General features: G+C 50.3%; 1 protein-coding gene across 1 annotated transcript; it reads left to right on the forward strand.

Moving 5' to 3' along the window:
• The first annotated feature begins 1,514 nt into the window (after window positions 1-1,514).
• SDC4 (syndecan 4) lies at window positions 1,515-20,096 on the forward strand. The gene is made up of 5 exons (XM_062009237.1): window positions 1,515-1,678; window positions 14,984-15,125; window positions 16,020-16,072; window positions 16,308-16,491; window positions 17,682-20,096. The coding sequence occupies exons 1-5, from the start codon at window positions 1,586-1,588 to the stop codon at window positions 17,831-17,833; spliced, it is 624 nt and encodes a 207-aa protein (XP_061865221.1). The 5' UTR covers window positions 1,515-1,585; the 3' UTR covers window positions 17,834-20,096.
• The last annotated feature ends 386 nt before the right edge of the window (window positions 20,097-20,482 follow it).

Raw genomic sequence — 20,482 nt, forward strand, 5'->3', positions numbered from 1 at the left:
GTACCCCAGCCCCCAGCACAGATCCCTCCCTTGCATCCTTGGTGGCCCTGGATGCTGAGGTGAACTACAAGGTGAGTGATCCATTGCTGTTGTGAGCTCAGACGGTCATGTGCTACAGAAATCCTCCACCACAGCCTGCACCAGGCTGTTTCCTACCCTCACCTGGATGTATGTTGTCCTCAGATCTTATTTCATGTGTATTTTAGACTCTGAACCCTTCATATTATGGCAACTGGCTCCACAGTCAGTTCAGTACAGTGCTGCCAGGAGATTCTCCTGTCAGCAGTCATAGTCCAAACAAACCCTGAGGAGAGCTCTTGACCTCAGCTCACACCCTCTGTACCTACTTATTCCCAAAGGAACGGGCATTTGGGAAGGCTGCTTCACCTTAGGGATCTTTTTGCTTTGAGGGTTAGCATGCTAAGGTGGGATAAGAGAACTCAGGGGATAGCTTTGTCAGTGCCCAGCACTTTCCTCAGTGCTGGAGCTGCCTGAGAACCAGATGCAGCAGAGTTTGCATCCCTACCTGACAGCTGGCATCAGAGCACAGGGCCTTTGCAGTCTGTGCATTGCTTCCCCGCTAAGGAAATACTTTATTCGCTACAAACTAGAGCCAAGGTGCAAACTGATGTGACTTCGGGGTAAAGGAGGGCCTGACCCAGAGGGTGCACTGGTACAGCAGTTCAGGTGTACCTTGGGTTTTTAGGGGGCTGAAGTGGATGCTTTCAAGCAAATCCTCCTGGTCAGGCAAACTTATTAGTGAGATGAGTAAAACTGACGTAGTTGAACTGTGCTGGAGGGTTTTTCCCCTTCTTTATCTGTGTGGGTTTTTTGCACTTGCCACTTACTGAGAAGGCAGATGGAGCAGTTTCATTTTCCATCTCCAACCAGAAGCGTGTGATGTAACAGCCCTGCTGGCAACTGACCGCAGCAAGTCCTCTGAATGTGAGATTGTCACTTGGGGACTGCTGCAAAAGCGGGTGCTGGTGCCTGCTTCCCCCCTTTCCTCTACCCCAGCCCCACTTTCCCTTTCCCCTTACCCTCCCACTTTCCTTTTCCCCCTCCCTTTCCCCTTATGCCCCCACTTTCCCTTTCCCCTTACCCCTCTACTTTCCTGTTCCCTCTCCTAACTCCTCCCATAACCCTAACCCTTCCTTTCCCCTAGCCCCCTACCTCCCCTTCTCTTTCACCTAACCCCCCACTTTCTCTTTCCCCTTACCCCCCTACTTTTGCTTTCCCCCTCCCTTTCTTCTTACCCCTCCCCCTTTCCCCTTCCCTCTCCCTTTCACCTTACCCCCCCTACTTTCCCCTTCCTCCCCCTTTCCCCTTAACTCCCCCCTATCCTTTCTCCCCCTCCTTCCTCCTTTTCCCCGCCACCTTCCCCTCTCCCCGGCCGGTGCCTGCCTGCACGGAGGGCCCGCTGAGCGGCCGGGCCGTGTCCCGCGCCGTGCCGGGCTGAGGCGGGGCGAGGCGGCGGCTCCGCCCCGGGGCCGGGCCCTCGCTATAAGGGCGGCGGCGCGGCGGGGCCCGGCCACAGCCGTTTCGCTCGGTTGGGTGTCGGTGGTGCTTGAAGCCCCGTCCCGCCATGCCGCTGCCCCGCGTCCCGCCGGTGCTCCGTGCCGCGCTGCTGCTCGGGCTGCTCCTGCCCGGCCTGCTCCTGCCCGCCGCCGCCGAGTCGGTGAGTGCCGCCGGGACGCGGAGGGGAGAGGGGTCGAGCCGCGGCAGGGAAGGGTGCTCCCGGGAGTCTCGGCACGGCTCTTGTTCGGGGCTGTGCTGGCAGCGGGTTCCGCTGGCTGGTAGCTCATGCCACTGCTGCCCGCCCGGGGGTCTGCCCCCGGCTGCCCTTCGCCGAGGAAGGGGTGAGGGGCACATGGGTGAATGGCAAGGGGGTCGTTCCCGTTCCTCCCTCGCGTTCCCCCGCTCTGCCTTGCGCGGTGCTTGCTCCGTTTGACGCCCTGGCAGCCGTGCCCTGGCTCGGTGGAGTCCGTTGTCCTGGCGGCAGTGCCACTCCTCGCCTGACCCTCTGTCCCTTTCCTGCCCTACGCACTGGCCAGCCTCGTCGTGCCCTTCTGTGATCGGGGCCGGTGGAATTAGAGCAGGACGGGGTACAAGGGTATGGGATAGAAGTGGACCGCTCTCCATTACAGCTTTGATCTCCAGCTGCCAGTCGTGCCTTTAAGTCCTTTAATCCTTCTTTTATTGTGAATTTGTGATGGGTTATAGGCATTGCCGTGCCTGGGTTGGCTTTCCAGTCTGGCCTGAGGTTGGTTGAGCTGATCCCTGCTGTCTTTAGATATCTATCAAACCTTCCTTCTTCCTTATCCACGTGGGAGCAAAAAATGATGAGTTACCATGAAGGGTTTAAGAGTCTTCTAGATATAGAATGAGGTCAAACAGTTTGGGTGCTTCAAGCTGGGCACACGTGGGATCTTCGTGGTGAAGCAGCGATTTCAGGATTCTGCTTTCGCTGCTGTTTGTTTGTTTATGTGTGTGTGTGTGTGTGTGTCCCTCTTGCTGATAGCATGACCAAGGCAGATTCCTCTGCCAGCCTGAAAGAGCTGCAGAGATTAAAGTAACTGCAGGAGATCAGGGCTTTTCAAAACGGAGTTTAATCAACCCCATTGCTTCCTTTGGGATCGAAGGCCAAGTGGGCAGATCAGAGCTAATAAGACTGTGCTGCTGGGCTACTTTCAGATAGGGGTGTGAGGTTGTGGGGTGCTGGCTGGACAGTAGGAAGCTCCCACAGAGAGCATCTGTATTAATTGTCAGCTGCTACTCTGTGCTAAGACCAACCAGCCCAAATCCACTTTAATCTGGTGTCTTTATCCCTGCTATTAAGCACGTGAATCGCTTGTTTGAGAACTGGCCCAAACTAGTAGGGGCAAACCTTTGGTGCAGACAGCATCTGGAAGTTGCATTGACCATGTTTGGTATGAAATGCAACTTGGAGTCTCAGGGGAGCGGAGTGGTCTGCAAGCATCGGATTTCTGCAAAGACAACAAACTTTGCACAGATGTGTTCTGTAAATCCTCGTATAGATCTTGTAGGGAGTATTTATCTGTAACTTTTCAGCTACTCAAGATGGAGTGTATGTTTGAAAAGTAACACTGGCCTACTATAAAGCCTTATCCAAACAAATTGTTTGGGTTACAGGCTGCTGGGGAGGAGATGAGGATGACACACTGTTTGGGAGAGTTCTGCTGGCACTTCTCCCGTGTTGGTTTTTTTTAGTAGCACTGCCAAAACGTGCAAGGCTGCACAGCATGTGGCTCTGGGTTTTTTGGTGCAGGCTGGGTGAAGACAGGTAGCTGTTTTTTAACAAGCTGAGGATTGTGTTTCTTGTGCTTATGTAAGAGAGTGGCTCGGTGCTTGAATATTTCCCCAAGCCTGTACAAACAAAAATGCCTTGGCTCCTTTCCCCTCTCGTGGCTTTCTGGTGGGGATGGGGTTTCTCAGTGTGAAGCAATCTTGGATGTGTAAGAGGGTGGGGAATGTTACTGAAGTGCCGGAGTGTGACGTTGGTGCAGAGGCTGTGGGTGGGTTGTGTTACAACAGCCTGGCAGCTTCATGTGAGAACATCGGCATGTTTCCCTCAGGGGAGCGAGGGGTGCTCTGAGCAGAAGCTGTGGCTCCTGGGACCAGTCCTCTTTGAGTGCTTTAGAAAGCAAAGGCAGCGTGGGCAGGTTACTCCCTCCCTTGCTTAGGCAGAGTGGGTGTTGTTGAGCTCTCCCTGTCCTTTCAGCGTCTACAAGTGCCCCTGGCAGTGCAGGAGGAGTATTCCCCCACCGCAGAGGTGTCTCTGCCTGCTGTGGGCTTGGGCTGCTCCTGTGTTTGCCTGAGCTGCAAGAGGGCTCTGGGTGCTCGGAGCTCAGCAGGGCCTGAGCAGTGCTTATGGGATGCAAGCTTGTTGTGGCTGCCCTACTTTTCTGCCTTGAAGTATGTGGGAAAAGTCTCTGAGCACTGCATCATGTTTGTGCATCCCTAGCAATAGAGACAAGCAGGAGTCCAATGCAGAAGCTGCTGGGAGACCATTGCTCAGGGAGAGAGGAGGGGGGGACTTCATGCTGTTTGTGGGTTGTTTGCTGGTTTAAAGCTGCCTGATTGGCAAAGCTGGTGTCTTGTTGATGATAGCTGTGTTTGGAAAGTAGTGCAGCATTACTAATGTTAAAACCGGTTTGGCTTGTCCTGCTGCCATTGATCCCCGAGGCCTGTTCTTTCTGCTCTTTGCCCAGTTTCTCATCTGTCCCTCCCAATCAAATCAAGACATTACTATCTGCACTTTTTTTACGTTATTTTACCTTCTGCCTTGGCAAACTCATGGGGCAGCTGAACATGTAGAACAAATCCTTGCTTTGCTTCAGCCTCCCTGAGACACAGAATTGCAAAATTACAGTGTCTTAAGGCAATGTCCTTTAGTCCCCAGGTAAGGAGCTCATGGTAGTTGAACTTTGAGCTGGCTGTTAGGATGAAATGCTTGTAATGTGTAGAAAGAAACAGCCTCTCTAGCACCTTGTCCAGCTGCTTGCAGAGGGAGTCCAGGGGGGCACAGTCACCTGCAGCCCAGTGTCTGCACCAGATGTGGAGGTACCCACAGGGGTGGGAGCAGGCACCTCTCCTTGCCTGGGGCACGGTGAGGGAAACTGCTGCTGCCCTTTCTCATCTGTCCTAAGGACCTGCTGGAGAGCACTGTCTTGTGGTTTAGTTTTTCAAACAGTTTATGCAAGAGGTAAAATGGGGCTGACCTTGGTGCTTTTTGGACTCTTGATACCAGAGACTCATTCACTCTGGGAAGTTCAGGCTGTTAGCCAACGTGATTGCTCTCCTTCCTGCCCCTCCTGTTGTTGTCTTCCAAGGCCTTGGCACTTAGAGGTCCTGCACAGCTCTGTATCCAGGCCAACAACAGGGAAAATGTGTTTTTCCCCTCTGTTTTCTCCCCTCCCCTCTCAACCTCTGTTAATGGCTTTACTGTTGCCTTAGCTGTCTGAATGGCTGGAGTGGGCAGGCTGTTTTCTGCTCTCAAATGCCTGAAGTGCAGCACCCTGATGTGACCTTGCCATGCCTTTCCTGTGGTGCCTTACTGCCTTCTCAATACACTTGTGTCCCACTTCCTGAACAAACTGGGAGCTGCTCACCTGCCCTCAGAGTGATGGAGAGTAGGGACCAGCTGGCTGCTTGGTGTGCAGACTTCAGCATGGCTCCTGCAGCTGCTTTTCCCTCCCCTCTGACTCTTGGTGCTGGTAAATGCTCTGTTGATAAGGTGCTGGCTGCTTGAATCCACTTGTCTGTAAGTTAACACCTGGTTGTGTTGGGTTTTGCATGTGTTAAGTTGTTCTGCCTCAATGGATGGATTGACTGGCTTAAAAAAGCTGCTTTGAAAATTCGGTGATAGTAAGGGAGGTTCTATAGTCTGCAGTGTAAATGACTTGTAGGATTACTTGATTAAGTTATAGTGCCTTGCTGCCCCCCCCCCCCCCCCCCCCCCCCCCAGTTATTGCTTGGGCTAGAGAAAATGGAGTGTCCATCCTTCAGAACACTTCCTTGCTCTTGAGCTAACACTTCTCTTCAGCCTGCTCTTAGATCCTTGCAGCTGTGTTTTCCTCTTTGCTCCCAACAGCTTGTTTATGCCCTTTATGCCCTGTGACAGCACCAGGCTTGTGCTGCTTTTGCAGCCTCAAACTGGAAGCTAAAGCTGGTGAAGCATCACAAACCCGGTGGGGACAAACCCTGCACAGCCCTGACCTCTGGGCTGCTGTTGTGGAGCCTGTGTGGCTGTTTGTTTGAGACTCGGTGGAATGCAAACCCTTTAGATTAAGGATTCAGGTGATTTGCACTAGAATGAGACTCTGGTGATGAGACTGGGCTTGGTGGCTCTGAACAGACTAGTTAAAGAGTTTAACTTGTCATAAGCTACTGCTGCTAGGGGCTGTAAATGATCATGTTAATGAGCTGTTAGGGCTGTACTTCTACATTAGTTCAGGCTTCTATTCTATTTTTTGTTTCTTTAAGCGTGTGCCTCGGTGGTGTCCAGTAAATGTTGCAGCCTCTGCCTTGTAGTCATGCTCTGACTCAGGGTTTCTGGCACTTGCTTGGCCTCGCAGCTCCCGGACACGCTGCTGTCACCTCTGACTAACAGCCCTGGCCCCTTACCCAAAGCAATGACTCAGACTTCCGAGGTGCTGCAGCCTCGGAATCTCTTTTTATGGGGTTAGAAAAGGGGTGACAAGCAAAGCTAGTGCCGCTGGGCAGGCAGTCTGTGCTGCCCTCGACTTGAGGCTATGGTGGCTGAAAAAGTTGTTGGGCTCTGACCCGGGACTGCTGCCAGCAGCTGGGTTGGTGTTGGCAAAGGCAGATCAGAGAATGGCCTTGTCTTGAACAGCCACTGACTTGCTCCGTGGTTGCTGTGTTTTTAGACAGAGTTAGAAATGAGTAGCATGAGGGGAGGAGAAGGCTCTCAGAAATGACTGAAAGCGTTCAAAGCAAGCTTCAGGAGTGGAAAGCCTCAAAAGAGAGGGTTAAATACTTAGCCATGGCTCTGGAGAAAATGTCAGCGTAGGAGGGGAAAGCACACATCTTGCTGACTTCAGAAACACAGTTCTTGTCAAAGTCTTGGTTTTGTTGGAAGTATGCACTCTTGTCAGTTTATCCTTAAATCCTTTGAGACTGAGACTCTGCTTATAAAATGTCAAGAGGCTGTTGTTAAAAGAATTATTGGGATAACTTAAAAATCAAAGCAGCTAATTAAAATCTGAGGGAGACACTCACTCCTGGGGTTGGGAAGGAGACTGGGAGACCAATAGCACTGTTACCCAAGCAGCCAGTGTCATGTCAAGCAAAAACAAGATTTCTTGCTTAAACAAATTGTGTTCTGTCAGGGAAAACAAAGCCTGACATGGGAAGGATTTCTCTCTTCTGATGCTGCTCTGCTTTAGCTGCTGCAGGGGAAAAGGTGTCTCTCCCACAGTTGGACTAAAACTGTGCTGCTGTTTGCTGTCCAACTTGAATACAAAGTGATGTGACCCTGCCTGGGTTACCTTGCTGGGAGGCTAACCCTGCCTCCTGCTCTTTAGCTGCTGTTACAGTCAAACTGTAGCAATAAAAGTAAATATTAACTGAGAAAGTGCCTGCCTTGGGCTTGCACTGAAATGCTGCTGCTGTGTGGCACAGTGGCCAGCAGCCGCAGCTGGTCCCTGGAAGGAGAGTTGGAGGTGATGGATGGTCTCTGGAAGGTGTGATGGGTGCTGCTGTGCTGACCTGGAGGAATGGGACCCATGGATGGAGGGACAGATCCTGGCTGCCAGGCAGTGAGGAGGGTGGCAAAAGCTTATCTTGTGGGCTAGTGCTGCATTTAAAACCAGAGAAACTTCTCTTTGTCCCCAAATGGAAATACAGGCTTTCCTGATGTCAGGAGCTTTTGCTTGGAAGACTCTGTTCCCCAGCGAGATAAATATTTGGTGTGCAGTGGAGCAGACGCTGGAGCCAGGATCTTGCAGGAGACTGTTTGTGTGCGGGCTGTTCTTGGCACTAACTCTGGATTTCCCGAGGCTGCTGTGAGGAGCTGGTCCTGTGTGTGGCTTACAGAGGGACTTGCGAGCACAGGCTTTGCAGAGCCAAGGAAGGAGTGACCAAAACAATAGCTGGGTCCCTCTGCTCCTGACTGTGAGAGTGTGGCTGCAGAGATGTTGGTCAGGGAGGGCTGGAAAACTGCTGCCAGCTACTTGCTCCTTGCTCAGAGAGGGGAGGAAGCCTGGCTGGGAGTCCAGAGCTCTGACAGAAAAATGCTCCTGGGAAGGACAGGTTTCCCAAAGTACAGCCGCATTAAGCCCAATAAACAGCACACGTGGCATCTGCTGCTTTCTGTGCCCAAGCCAATGCAACCTCAGCCCAAGTCAGCTATGTCTCTATTAAAAACCAAGCCCCATTCTCCCATGCACTACAATCCCAGCCTCTGCTGCTGTAGCTAACTAGGAAAATCCCTGATGGTGAAATGTTTGTTTGTCTAAATGCTTACAAGAGTGTAGCCTGATAGCGGGGTGCTACGCTGCGCTGCCTCAAGTGCTTTTGTGCTGATAACTTCCTCTGCTACAGGGGTTTTTTGCTGGTAGTTTTGCCAGCAGAGCAAAATTTTGAAGAGCATGACTGTGCTGGCAGAGCTCAGCTGCCCTGGCTGAGCCTAAATCTTTGGGCTACTACTTCTGATTAGATTAAAATGGGTTGTGGGAGAGGAAACATTTGTAGGGCGCAGCATTGGGAATCTTGACTGTACAAACAAGCTGAGATTAGCTGCGTGGTGAGCCAGCTAGGAAAGGCACCCTTTGAAGCTGAGTGTCTGCCTGGCTGAATTTGGCTAACACTCTGGCATGAGGAAGCATAAAGATCCCAAAAATGCATGTCACGTATTTCTTGCCCAGTGGAAATTCCTCTTGTGTGTGTGTCCAGGGAAATATTGGGGTGTAGTTGTATTCTAGGAAAGGGCAGTGAGGACAGGCCTCTCCCTAGTGTGAGGGGGAAATGGGATATGTGGAACATCCTGAGCCTGAAGTAGCGCCATGAGAAATCATCCTTGATGGAAAAGCTGCTTTGCTGAGGCCTCTATATCCTTTGCTTTCTTCCACAGCCGAGGATGCACTAGGAGCCCTAGAAGCCATAGGAGTATACAGCAGGGCAGCTGAGTTGGGAGCCTGACCCACTTTGAACAGATTTCTCCAACTTCTGAACTAAGCTCTGACAGTGAAGTGTGTGCAATACCTATGATCAGGTTTGCACATACAACAAAGTATCTTTATGAAGTAGGTGTGTGTGACTGCTCCTGGCCAGCAGAACCTTTCAGGGGTGCAGAATGTTACTGCTGCAGTTGTTTTCCTCCTGAGTCACATGAGAGTTCCTGCTTTCCCCTCCTGCAGTTTTCATCTCAACCTTATCATTATTTGCTTCAGGGCAAGTGGTTGACACACAACCATCTGCAACTGCCTGCTGAGCTTTACCTTCTCTGCCTGGAGCGGGGACGCAGTTGTCTCCTTCTGCTTGGGCTCTGTAGGTCTCTAGAGCTGGACATCGAGTATTTAGAGCAGCTCCTTTGCCTCCATTGCAGTAACCAGATCCCAGCATATGCCTGTCTGGCAAAGGACTCTGTCTTCATGGCTTCATCAGGCAAGAGCAGTTAAACAAAGACTTCACTCCTTTGTAATCTGTGCTTTGGTTCCACGCCATGGCCCGACAGGCACGTGTGCACGGTGTGCTCTGAGGAGAGCAGCTGGTGTGGAAGCCAACACACACAGGTTCAAAGGGAACAGAGGTTTGACTTTGTGAGTGCAGGGAAGCCTGTTCTGAGCAAGCAGAGCCCAGGAGGGTTCATCCCTGCTGCAGGGGAGGCACCTGTGACAGCGGGACACTCGCCAGGGCCCAGGATTATGGTATAATCGTCACAGGGATTACGGCTCTGCTGCCGCGTGAGCCTCCAGGAGAGCTGCTTGTGCTGACACAGCTTAAAGAATCACAGGGGGAGTGGGGGTGAGTTGGGGGGTGACCTGGGCTGAGACTGTGAACACACAACTGGGTTTGTTGCTGCAGGGAGATGGAAAACTGCTTGGACAGGGATTGGGAATGCTCCACAGAAGTCATCTGGAACGAGTGATGCTTTTACCAGCAGAACAGTTTGTCAGTCTGCATGTTGCTCTTGTTCTACTTTATTAAGCAAGACCCTGCCCTTTGGGGGGGCAGTGCTATCCCTGCTGCCAGCCAGGAGCTGCCTGCAAGCCCTGGTCTGTACTTCTCCCTCTGATTTTCCCCTTGGTCCTCAGAAGTGTTCTGGATTTACCTTTCTGGCTTACTGTGATAGGAATTGGGAATGTACCTATAGAGAGGCTGTTGGAGAGGAGATGGGCAAGACTGGCTTTGCCCAAAGCCACTGTGCCTGAGGTTGTGCTCTGGGACTCCTTGAAAAGCCTTAAGCAAAGCCCTAGTAATATTTAACCATGTCTGGAAGCCTCGGGGTGAGCCTGTCATGGAACTAAATACACATATGTGCCTGGATGGGAGCTGTTTAACTTCTGTCCCTTGGCACAGAGGCCAGCATGAGCTGTGTGTCCTGAGGATTACATGGGACAGGCTTATCAGGAATGGGAGGTAAAGTGGTACCCTGCAAGCATGGGCACAAGGAGTTGGCACAAGTGGATTATGTTTTACTGTGACTGATGTATTGAAGGAGTTAGGTGTGATCTAGATTGAAACAGTGATATCTGCTTTGCTCTCAGGACAAAAGTGACTTTAGTATAACATTTTTCCCCCCCAACACAGCTGGAGTATGGAGGGAGTGAACAATTCTTTGGGGGAATTGTAGAGCTTTCTCTTACTAGTCTGGCAGGAGCTGCATCTGCTGGAACCTCCCAGTGCTTCCAGTAACTTTCCTTTAATGCTTAGTGAGATGGGAAGATAGAGCTGTCTGCCTGTTACCACTGCATACCTCCCTCCCTTGGCAGTCATCCCTCTTGGCTGACTCGCACCCATATGAGCCACCCTGTTTCCAGCACTGTGTGGCTCCTCCACCTTCCTGGTTTTGAGGGACTGGAGTGCATTGAAGGGGTGAGCTGGTGACCTCCTCTGCCAACCCCTGCACCCTTGCACACTTTGCTTGAGCTTTAAAACCTCCCTGCTCTGTGTGCTCCTGCAAGAGCTCGGAGGAAGTAAACTGTATGGAAATTCCCTTTCATGGGCTTGGTGGCTTACAGAGCTTTGCATCCTTCCCCTGGAAGGGCCCTGTTGGGTTTGGTGCTCTTTGACTCCTGGTGCAGGACAGCACAAGGGGTGGTGGCTTTGTGAGAATGATCTCAGGCTCTAGGGCTGGGCTGTGGGCAGCTGCTCCCATAGTCCAGGAGCCCTTTCTTAAGCTGATCTGGATGTGCACTGTGGTGGTATGAGGTGACATCTGCCTGAGAGCAGAGATCTGGGGAAGATACTTTGTGTAGTACTGCTTGCTGAAGTTAAATGAGGTGATCTATCCCACTGTCCCTTAGTACAGAGCACCTGAGGAGCCCCAGGAGCAGCTTACATGTACCTGTCCTTTCAGGCCACAGAGAGTTAACAGATCTCTGCACCTCTGCCCACTCCCCTCTTCTGCCACCTCCCAGGCTGGCCCAGCTCCATGTGCTTTTGTCTGGGAAAGGTTGACTTTCACCTTGCTCCTGTTTACTCCGAGAGCTGTGTACACAGTGCTGGGGAGGGAGGTGTAGGAGCGAGTGCTGAGTCTCCACACCAAAGTTATGGTGTGATAAAGGGCTCCCTGCACTTTGCATACCTGAGTCTCTGCAGGTCTTGCTGCCTGTGCCCCTTCAAAGAAGCTTTTAATGAGCTCTGGTGTGTTTGAGAGACAAGGACCAGCTGTAAAAGCCAGTTCCTTGTCTAGAAAGCTTTGTCTGTGCCCCAGACATCATCCGGGGGTTTTATGAAAGGGTTTGCAAAGGCTGTGGTGAGGACGTGGGCTGGGACAGACAGGCTGCTGGGGTTTGTTTCCCAGAACTAGCCAGTGGCTGGGGGAATTCACACATGGGACAGAAAGTTTGCCTGCTGCCTCAATAAACAGATGCTCTTGCTTTGAGAAGGTTAGTGTGTGCTGGGGCTGGAAGTGGAAGCATAAAATGGAATGGAGTGGGCTAAGGATGGAGCACAGCAGGGCTGTATACCCCTGCCTGGGCTGCCAGCAGTGGGATTCCTGTGCCTCAACTAAGCAAACAGTGTCTGGCTTCATCCAGTAGTGCAGCTTGTCTCGGGCTCAAACATGAGACCTCTGTGCCCAGCTTTTCCAGGAATGACGCTCGTAGTTCACGTGCCTGACGTGCTGCTGGTCTGGCACGGAATGAACTCCTCTGCCACTGGCAGGCAGGAAAAGCTGCTGCTCCCCAGCACAGGGCTTAATCTCCCGTGGTGCTTACTGGGGATAAAGCTGCTTAACATGAAGAAGCAATCCTGGAACTAGAGTCCTGCAGAAAAGGCTGATTTCTGTGCAGAGCTCTCCTAGAGAGGAGCATATTAATAGCAGGGCTGTAGTTGAGCTGCTGGGGTGAGGTGGGGCTGTGCAGGCAATGCTCCCAGCAGGTCCCTGGCCTGGCTCCAGCGCTGGGGTAGTTGGTGGTGGGAAGCAGAGCCAGGGCAGTGCCTGTGCCCTCCTCCAACTGGCAGTTGCAGAAGGTGTTGAACCTGAAGGTAGCCAGAGACAACTTGGCAAGGTCAGGGCTGCAGCAGTCTCCTAGCCTGTTCCTCTTGGCTGCAGCCTGCCAGCTGAGAAGCATGGGGTACCCTCTGTGGTGCCTCCTCACCTGGTAGCAGCTGTAGGGAGGACTGAATCTTCTTGGAAAGGGATACATTTCTGAAGCAATACTCCAAGGAGCTCTTAATGTGGCATATGGGAAGCCCAAAGTCCTTGCTTGGAATTCTGTGAAGTGCCTGTGTGCCCTCTCACAGGTGTGTATGTGAGGAATGTGCTTGCTCCAGACCTGCCCTAGAGCACAGCTCTCCAGTGTTAACTCTTCCTGGGCTGCCCATTCCCCAGCTCCCAGGAGGAACCTTCTTCCTGGGAGACTGTGTCTTGAAACCCAGAGGGTAAGTGTGGAGGTGCCCAGCAGCGCTCTTAACTTCCCCTGCTTATGAATCTGCAAAGTGAGGCTCACTGCCCACAAGAATAGTTTCCCTGTACAGTTTGAGAGGTGATTGTGGCTTCCAGGAACTTCCCTGTCCTTGCTCAAGAGGATGATGAAGAGTGAGTTCAGGGAACGCTCCCATATAATCTTATTTACCCTTGTGAGTCAGTAATTTCCTTGTGTCCTCTGGCTTGTAAACACTGTCTGTGCTGATTTAAATGGAGTTTTCTGATAGCCAAACCTGGTGCTTCCACAGTATATACTAATCACTGTGGCTGTCTGCTGTGGCTTTGCCTGAGGCTGGGCTGATCTGATAAACCCAACCTGCTGTCCAGACCCTCACTGACTGGTTCTCTTGAGCTACACTTGTTACCTGACTGTGATTCATGATGAAGTATGGCCTGAGCTGGCACAGGGGTGTGACTGGGCACAGTGCTGCTGCCAGCATGGGTCTGCAGGGCTGTAGGGATCTGCAGCAAATGTGCTTCCCAGCTTGGGCAGATGATGGGAATTGGGCTCTTCCTGCCCCTTGATGAAAAGGCCAGAAGCTATCCAGGGAGCAGCTCAGCATGCTGGCAGCCTTTTCCAGGGCAGATCTGGCTTTGGTGGCATTTCATAGATCCTGAAATAAGTTTGCCTTGGAGCAAGCTATCTGTAGTGTTAGGAATCCCTGGTTGAGGTGGTTTCTTCCCAGCTTCCTTCCCATCACCCAGTGCCAGGCTGGGGCAGAGCTGAGTCTAGGAGGGCTCTAGGAGGAGAGCTGGCCTCAGCACTTCATGCCTCCAAGCTGTTCATTTGGTTATCCTCCAGCAGAGTCACTGGAGATACCAAAGATGCCTCAATGGGCTGATGAGAAGCACATCTAATGGCCACTGCTCCTTATGCAAAATAACAAGCATCTTGCCCTGACCCCAGTGCCTTCTCTGTGGCAAAACCAGGTCAGGGGAATCCAGGCTGGGAGCAGGGCTGGGGCTGTGGGCAGAGGAAGCTGACACATGGCTTGTGGCTGGTTGTCAGCCAGTGCTGTGAGATCAACAGATGTAATTGGTCAGTTGGTGTCACACAGGGCTGTAGGATGGGCCACACCTGGCTGGGCCAGCAGCAAAGCTGCTCCCAGAGCCTTGCTGCTGCCCCCATGAAGCAGCTGGGGTGGTGCCACCAGCTCTGCTCACCCTCCTGAGTCCCTGACCTTCACCCCCTGGGAGGCTGTAGCTGCCCCTATATCTGTACATTGAGGAGAGCCCTTGGATCTGCAGGGCTGAGGAGTAAAGAATGTTTTAAAACTGCTCTCCTGGGCAGATAACCCTTCAGAAAGATTTCTGTGGGTGCAGCATGCAAAAAATGTTGACAGCTCAGCCCCCAGCTATGGGACCCATCCATCTGCCTTGTGCTTCTCGCCCTAGGGGAAGGGGTTGAAGTGGTGACTTCATGGCTGTGGAAGCATCTGGAGCTGCTGGAATCTGTGGGCTGGTGTTGTGCAACTCAAGTGCTGATACCTGTGGTACCCTCACTGGGGCTGGCCCCAGGGCAGTGGGATGAGAAGTAGTTCTGGGGGAGTCACATAACCTTGGCAAGGGCAGAAGACTTGAGCTTGTGGCTCCTTGAAAGTCCAAGTGCAAATGAACTCTGGAGTGTAAATGGCTATTGTGGCCAAACAGCTCATTCTCTCTGTTTGAGCCTCTCCTGTCCCTTTGCTACCAGGGTCTGTAACTGCAGCCTTTGGGCCATGGGCTCCCCAGCTTGGTTTTGCAGATTCATTTGGTTATGTTGTAAGAGGTGAGGCAGGGCAAGCTCTTCCTTCAGGCAAGTCATTACTGACAGCAAGTGCTCTTGAACAACACGCTATATTGCACAGCAGTTCAGCTGAAGTGACAGGCTGGTTTTTAACCTGTGGGTGATGTAGGTTTGTTCTAAAGACAGGAAACAAGGAATTGCCTTGGCATGAGGCTTTGGTGGTATCCAAAAAAACTGACCCAGAGGTGCAAGGCTTTTTGTCTGGGAATAGCAAGTCCTTTGAGTCCCTCCTTATCAGAAGCTGAAGGTATTGCTTTTCCAAATGCTTTTGCTATAAACTCCTGACTAAGATCCTGTTGTGTTATTTTCACCCTGTGGGCCCAAGTGAACCTCCTGAATCTGGAGCTCTCAGGAAATTCCCCTCCCAGGCTGGTGCTCCCTTCTGTTCTGAGAGATGCCAAGGGAATTCAACTACTTCCAGGCTGATGAAAATAATGCTTTTGGTGGAGAGGAAGTTTAGCATTTAATATTGTTCTGGTGGAAGTGACGTGTTAGCTCTGAACTCCTGACTTTCTGTGATTTGCTTCTGATACTTAACACTTCCTCACCCCCATTTACAGGTGAGAGAAACTGAGACCATGGATGCCCGATGGCTTGACTACCCTGCCTCTGGAGACTTGCCAGATGATGAAGACATTGGAGAATTCAAGCCTCACTTAACTTCTGATGGGTTAGATCTAGATGAGACATCTGGGTCTGGAGGTAAGTAGGGAAGGAGGGAAATGGATCTCCCTCAGTTGAAATTTTGTCCAGCACAAGCCCATGAGTGATGGGCTAAGCACACAGTTAAGCTCCAGAGTCAGGTGGAGCTGAGAAAGCTGTGTGAACCATAGTTACTCACAGATGAGAACAGTGAAAGTGGTTGTACCATGATGTTGAATCACTTGGGGAGGACAGATGGAGTCCAGCCAAGCTTGGTTTACTGCAAGTGAAAAGACATTACACTGCCTGGATGTCCTCTCTCTTGAACTCTAGAGAACTTCTGAGAAACTTCAGATATTTTCTTTTAAATTATTATTTCTATATTGTTGAGACAGTGTTAAAAGGCTTAAAGTTGGTATCTCAGCTGAGAGCAAACAAGGTAAAAGACTGATTGGTGTTCAAGTAAGCTCTGTCGTGCAAAGCTCCCTCCCCAAACCAGTTTCTGCAGCTCCATGTCCCCTTTATGTGAATGTTTGTTCTCTAAAGGGAAAGGAAGAAGTGCTGAAATTGGTGCCTGACGTGTCTGGGCAGATCTGGAAAGCAAAGAATTGGCCAACTATCCTTTAGGGATGGGTGGTGAGTGCATTGCCCTCCGCTGGCACTAGCTCAGCAAGCTATAGCAGACCTGCTCTGCAGGGTGACTCCTGATGATCTGCAGCAGGGCATCCAGCTGAAGACCCCTCCCAAGTGAGAGCTCTTGGTTTTAAGATTCCGTTTCATGTTCTTATGCAATCAAAGCCATTAAATGGTAGAAGCTCTAGTGGAAAGAGAGTAAGAGTTGTCAGCAGAGACAAGACTCCTAGCTTGCCTGCAGTTCCAGGTATTGTGGGAAATGAGAGGAAAAGGTATCATCTAATGTGGTTTATCTTTACTTCTTTTTTGTCCCCTCTGCAGACTACTCAGACTCTGAAGATGCCATATATCTGACCACCATGGAGACTCCTGTGGTAGGTATTGCCTCTGCACCTGTTAAGTAACACGTAACCACTCTGCTGTGCCTGTGGAGCTTCCTGAATACCCTTCCCCCTGTGAGACCCAGCCTGGAGAGCAGCCTGCCTGCATGAGCAGGAACACTCATAGTGCACTAAGCAAACTTTCTTTTCCTTGCACGCCCTTCCACTTTGAATTGTTGGTAGGTTGGGTGCTGCTTACTGATGGGTGTGGTTTGTCTGTGTTCTGTAGATATCTGACAACTATATCCCTGGAGATACTGAGAGAAAGGTAGAAGGTGAGAAGAAAAACACGATGGTGGACAATGAAATCATTGCAGACAAAGCTGTACCTGTCGAAGAGAACCTGTCCAACAAGATCTCCATGGCAAGCACAGCCAACAGCAGCATCTTTGAAAGAACAGAAGTCCTTACAGGTAATACTCCACCTTGTCCTGATAAGTCATTAATACTGTAAATCAAAATGGCTTTTGTTGCTCCTGTTTCTCTGGGGTACAGTTGTCTTTGACAGGGGGAGGGAGATGCAGTACCCCTGGGACTACCTGTAGCAGGGTCACTTCTGCCTTCCAGTCCTTAAACAGCAGAAGAGCCTAGTGCTTGCTTTGCTGGGTACACAGCTTGGTTTTGAGCCTGCCAGTTGACTGTTGGCTTCAATGCCAGACAAGTCATGTGGCAGCTGCTCTGCACCCAGATACTGCCTCAAGAGGCATATCTAGCCATAAATCAGTGACATCTTAAACTTTCATATCAAATAGAGGTGTTTTCCTGCTAACCTCCGCCCCAGTCCTGCCTCATCTGAGCCTTACCAGGAACCAAACAACCCCTCTAAGGGATCTGAACACCTCTAGTCAGCTGTTACGGATCTGAGTACCTCAGTCACCTGTTTTGCTCAAGACAATCTTCCCCTCAGCTTGTGGGACAGATCTGTCTCAAGGCACGTTTCATCAAGCACTTTGGCCTGAGTACAGAACTCAGCATCTTGCCCATCTGCAGCCACCCCCCCAGCTGGAGGAGTGACTGAAAGAGGGATTGCAAAGATCACCTAAAGAAGCTGATATGGTGCAATCAGTAGATGTCACAGCAAAGGATAAACTTCCTTGTGGCCATTTTTGTTGTGGGGAGAAAAATCTGGTGGTTTTGTGTGGGTCTGTAGATTTTGGTTGGGGTGTGTTTTGGAGGGAAGTGGTGATGGCAGTAGGATGTTATTGAAGCATGGAGTCCTCACAGTGTGCTCACACATACATTTAAGGAAACACATCAGAGCTATACCACTTTCCTGCAGTTGATGCTGTTCCTGGGTTGTGGGGCTTTTTTGGAGTGAGTTCAGTTCATTTCCACACAGGCAGGGAGGATGCCCTTTGGTGAAACTTTCTTTCTTGCACTAAACTGGCAGATTTAGCACCACCTGGTTAATGTGGAGCATGGGATCATTCTGTGATTGCATGTAAAGCAAACTCTGGCCTTTTCTAATGACATCTGCTGTTGCTGGAAATGCCAGGACGCACGGTGAGAGGCATGGGGGCAGATACTCCTGGAGCAGATTGAGATGTAGCTGATGGAGTTGTCCAGGAGTTTAGACTTCATGCTCTGTTTTATTCCTCCCCAGCTCTCATTGCAGGAGGGGCAGTGGGTCTCCTGTTTGCTGTCTTCCTGATCCTCCTCTTAATCTATCGCATGAAGAAAAAGGATGAAGGCAGTTACGACCTGGGAAAGAAACCCATCTACAAGAAAGCCCCTACAAATGAATTCTATGCTTAAGGCTCAACAGCACCTTGTGCCCATCAAGGGACAAACAGACTGTGTGGAGACTGTGTGCCCTCAGATGAGATCTGCTGAACAAATGCTCTTTTTGGATTGAATTTCAAAGCAACTTTGAGACAAAAACCATTGCCCCTTCCCACCCTGCTCAGCTACCAAGGGCCCAGTGAAATACAAAGAGTCAAAAAACCCCAAACCCTCAGTTGTAATTTTTTTAACCCCCCTAAAGCTAGCTTAACAAAAGAATAAAGATGCCAAATTCTCCTGCTTGGTTTTACAGAGGGTAGCTAAACACAAAGCAGACTGTATGGAAGCAAACACCATGTGCTTGCGTCCCGTGTCGTGCTCAGATTGGCTGCTTCTAGAGAAGATGGCTTGTGGGTAGCCCTTGCTGATAGATGCCTTGCAGCAGGCTGTGATGTGAAGCTGCTTTGGGTGTTTTTTGTGGAGAACTATTTATGAATCTCTTACACTACAGATAATGTTGCCTTATCAGGGAGTAAAAGGCCCATAGGGGCTCAAAAATCCCTGAATGCCATAAAGGGCCTGTGGGAATGTCTTCCCCAGGAGATTTGAGTCTCTCCTGTTGCCCCAGGCAAGGGTTGTTCCTCTCTGAAATTGGGACAGCCAGTTTTCTTTGGCTATGACAACACCCTTTCTTTGCCTTCAGTCCCTTACCTCTTCTTAAGGCTTGCTTGTAGGGTTTTTTTTGATAACAATTCTAAAGAGAACAGCCTCATGTTTATATAAAGTTTGTAGAAATTGTTTTGAAAGAAGAATAATAAAAAATCTACTTTTTTAATTTCCTCAGATTTATTTTTTCAATCCCTTTGTGTTTCCTTTGGCCAGGCATTTCTCTAGAGCTGTTGTTTTATAGGACTCATCTTCTGAACTGCAGCAGATGAAGCTCCAGTGTGTTACAGGTTTCTTCTAGTTCTCTAGCAGCTACTGTAGAGGGTCAAGGTATTTATGGTTTTTCTCATAACTTTTAGCATTTGATTGTTTTTTAAATAGAACTATTTATAGTTTCTGGAATGGCTGCTCTTCTCATTTGTTAACTTTTATCCTTTTTTTTTTATGTAAAACACTAATATAATGAGTCTCTGTGAAAACTATTTAAGCTTTATTCCATGAGTTTTAATTATAAATTCAAGGCAATAACTTCTAGGATTAATCTGTATGCAAAAGTGGCTTCATCATGTGATTGAAGTAGGGAAAAGACAAGAGTATTTTTCACCTGTAATATATTGTAATCAGTCCTGTAGAGCTATATATTATATATTTTACTGAGAAATACACAGTTAAGAGTGCAAAGGCTGGAGTTTATTCTTCAGCAGCCTTACTGTAGAGGCTTGATCTCCTTCATACTGCTGTTTGTCTCCTCTAGAGCTTGAGTGGGCTTGTGCAAGGGAGGGCAAGCCAGGGCCTTGGGCTGTGTGGGGAAACAGCAGCCTGTGGGCAGTGATGTGCTGGGTTTGATCCTCTGAGTTGGAGCAGGGATCCCCATCTGGGATGGCTCTTCAAAGCAGGTGTTGGAAAGAAGAACTCTGTTTTGGGGGCTGGCTGTGGTCTCTAGAATTCAGCCTTGGCAGCATCTCACAGATGGATGACTCTGGCTCTGAACCTCCTGCTGTGGGTCCTATGTATATCATGTTCATAGCTCCTGCCTCTGCTGAGCTTTAGACCAGAATTGCTTTGTGCAAGATATGTCCTGCAGCCCTTTCAGTGTGGTGTGTGGTTTAACTCAACATCTGAGTGTGGGTCCCAAAACTGAGAAATGGGGTTGGCAGCACAAAACCAGAGGGCTGTGAAGGGTATTTAGAACCCCTGTTGATTCCTGAAGCCTCCTTACAGAGGCTTTGGTGTAGGCTCAAAGCCAAGTTCATAGAGGTGACAGAACAAAGTTCATCTGGTGCAGCTGCTGCTCAGAGCTGGGCAGGTGATGTGAGGAGCTGTGTGTTGAGACATTGCTGGGAGGGGACTTTCCCCAAGGGTCCTCTTCCAGCTTGATATACTCACTTGGTCCCAGTACAAGTGTGTTCAGGGAAACTGGGCTCTGGGAGGCTCTAAAAACTGCACAGAGGTCATGGCAGGCTGGGAAGGAGAAGGGAGGCCTTCCCTGCTCATGGCCAGCACTGCCGGGAAGGCAGGAGCAGCATCTGCTCGGGATATTTGGATTCTCTTGTGTAATTGCTCTTGGGGAATTTCCACTGTTACTGATTTGTTGGTTTATTTTTCTCAAATAAACTGGTACTTTCTAAAACTGGCTTTTTGGATTGTTTCTGATCCAAAGTTACTTTTGGGAGCAGGGTAACAGGGAGTTCATGTTTGTGTAAGCCCTGGGTGTACTGGGGGCTGGCTCAGTGGTGGCAGCTCCAAGGGGCTTTCTCAGCAGCTCCCCACTGCCTTCAGCATCTGCCCCACAAGGGACTCCTGCAGGACCAGCTGTTCTGGAGCTATTGAAGCTCTTCCAGGTAAGGAAAGCAGGTGAGCATGGCATTGAGGAGAGCCCTTCCCTTCTCAGGTGGTCAGTTTTGTGATGCTGCTTTCGGAGAGCTGTCCCCTGGAAGGGACAAAGAGGTGGAGATGAGGCTGTGCATGTTCCTTGATGACAGCAGCACCTTTGTGTGCTCTTAGAGGAGAGCAACA

Source organism: Colius striatus, chromosome 16 (genome assembly GCF_028858725.1).
Source record: "Colius striatus isolate bColStr4 chromosome 16, bColStr4.1.hap1, whole genome shotgun sequence".
Taxonomy (NCBI): Eukaryota; Metazoa; Chordata; class Aves; order Coliiformes; family Coliidae; genus Colius; species Colius striatus.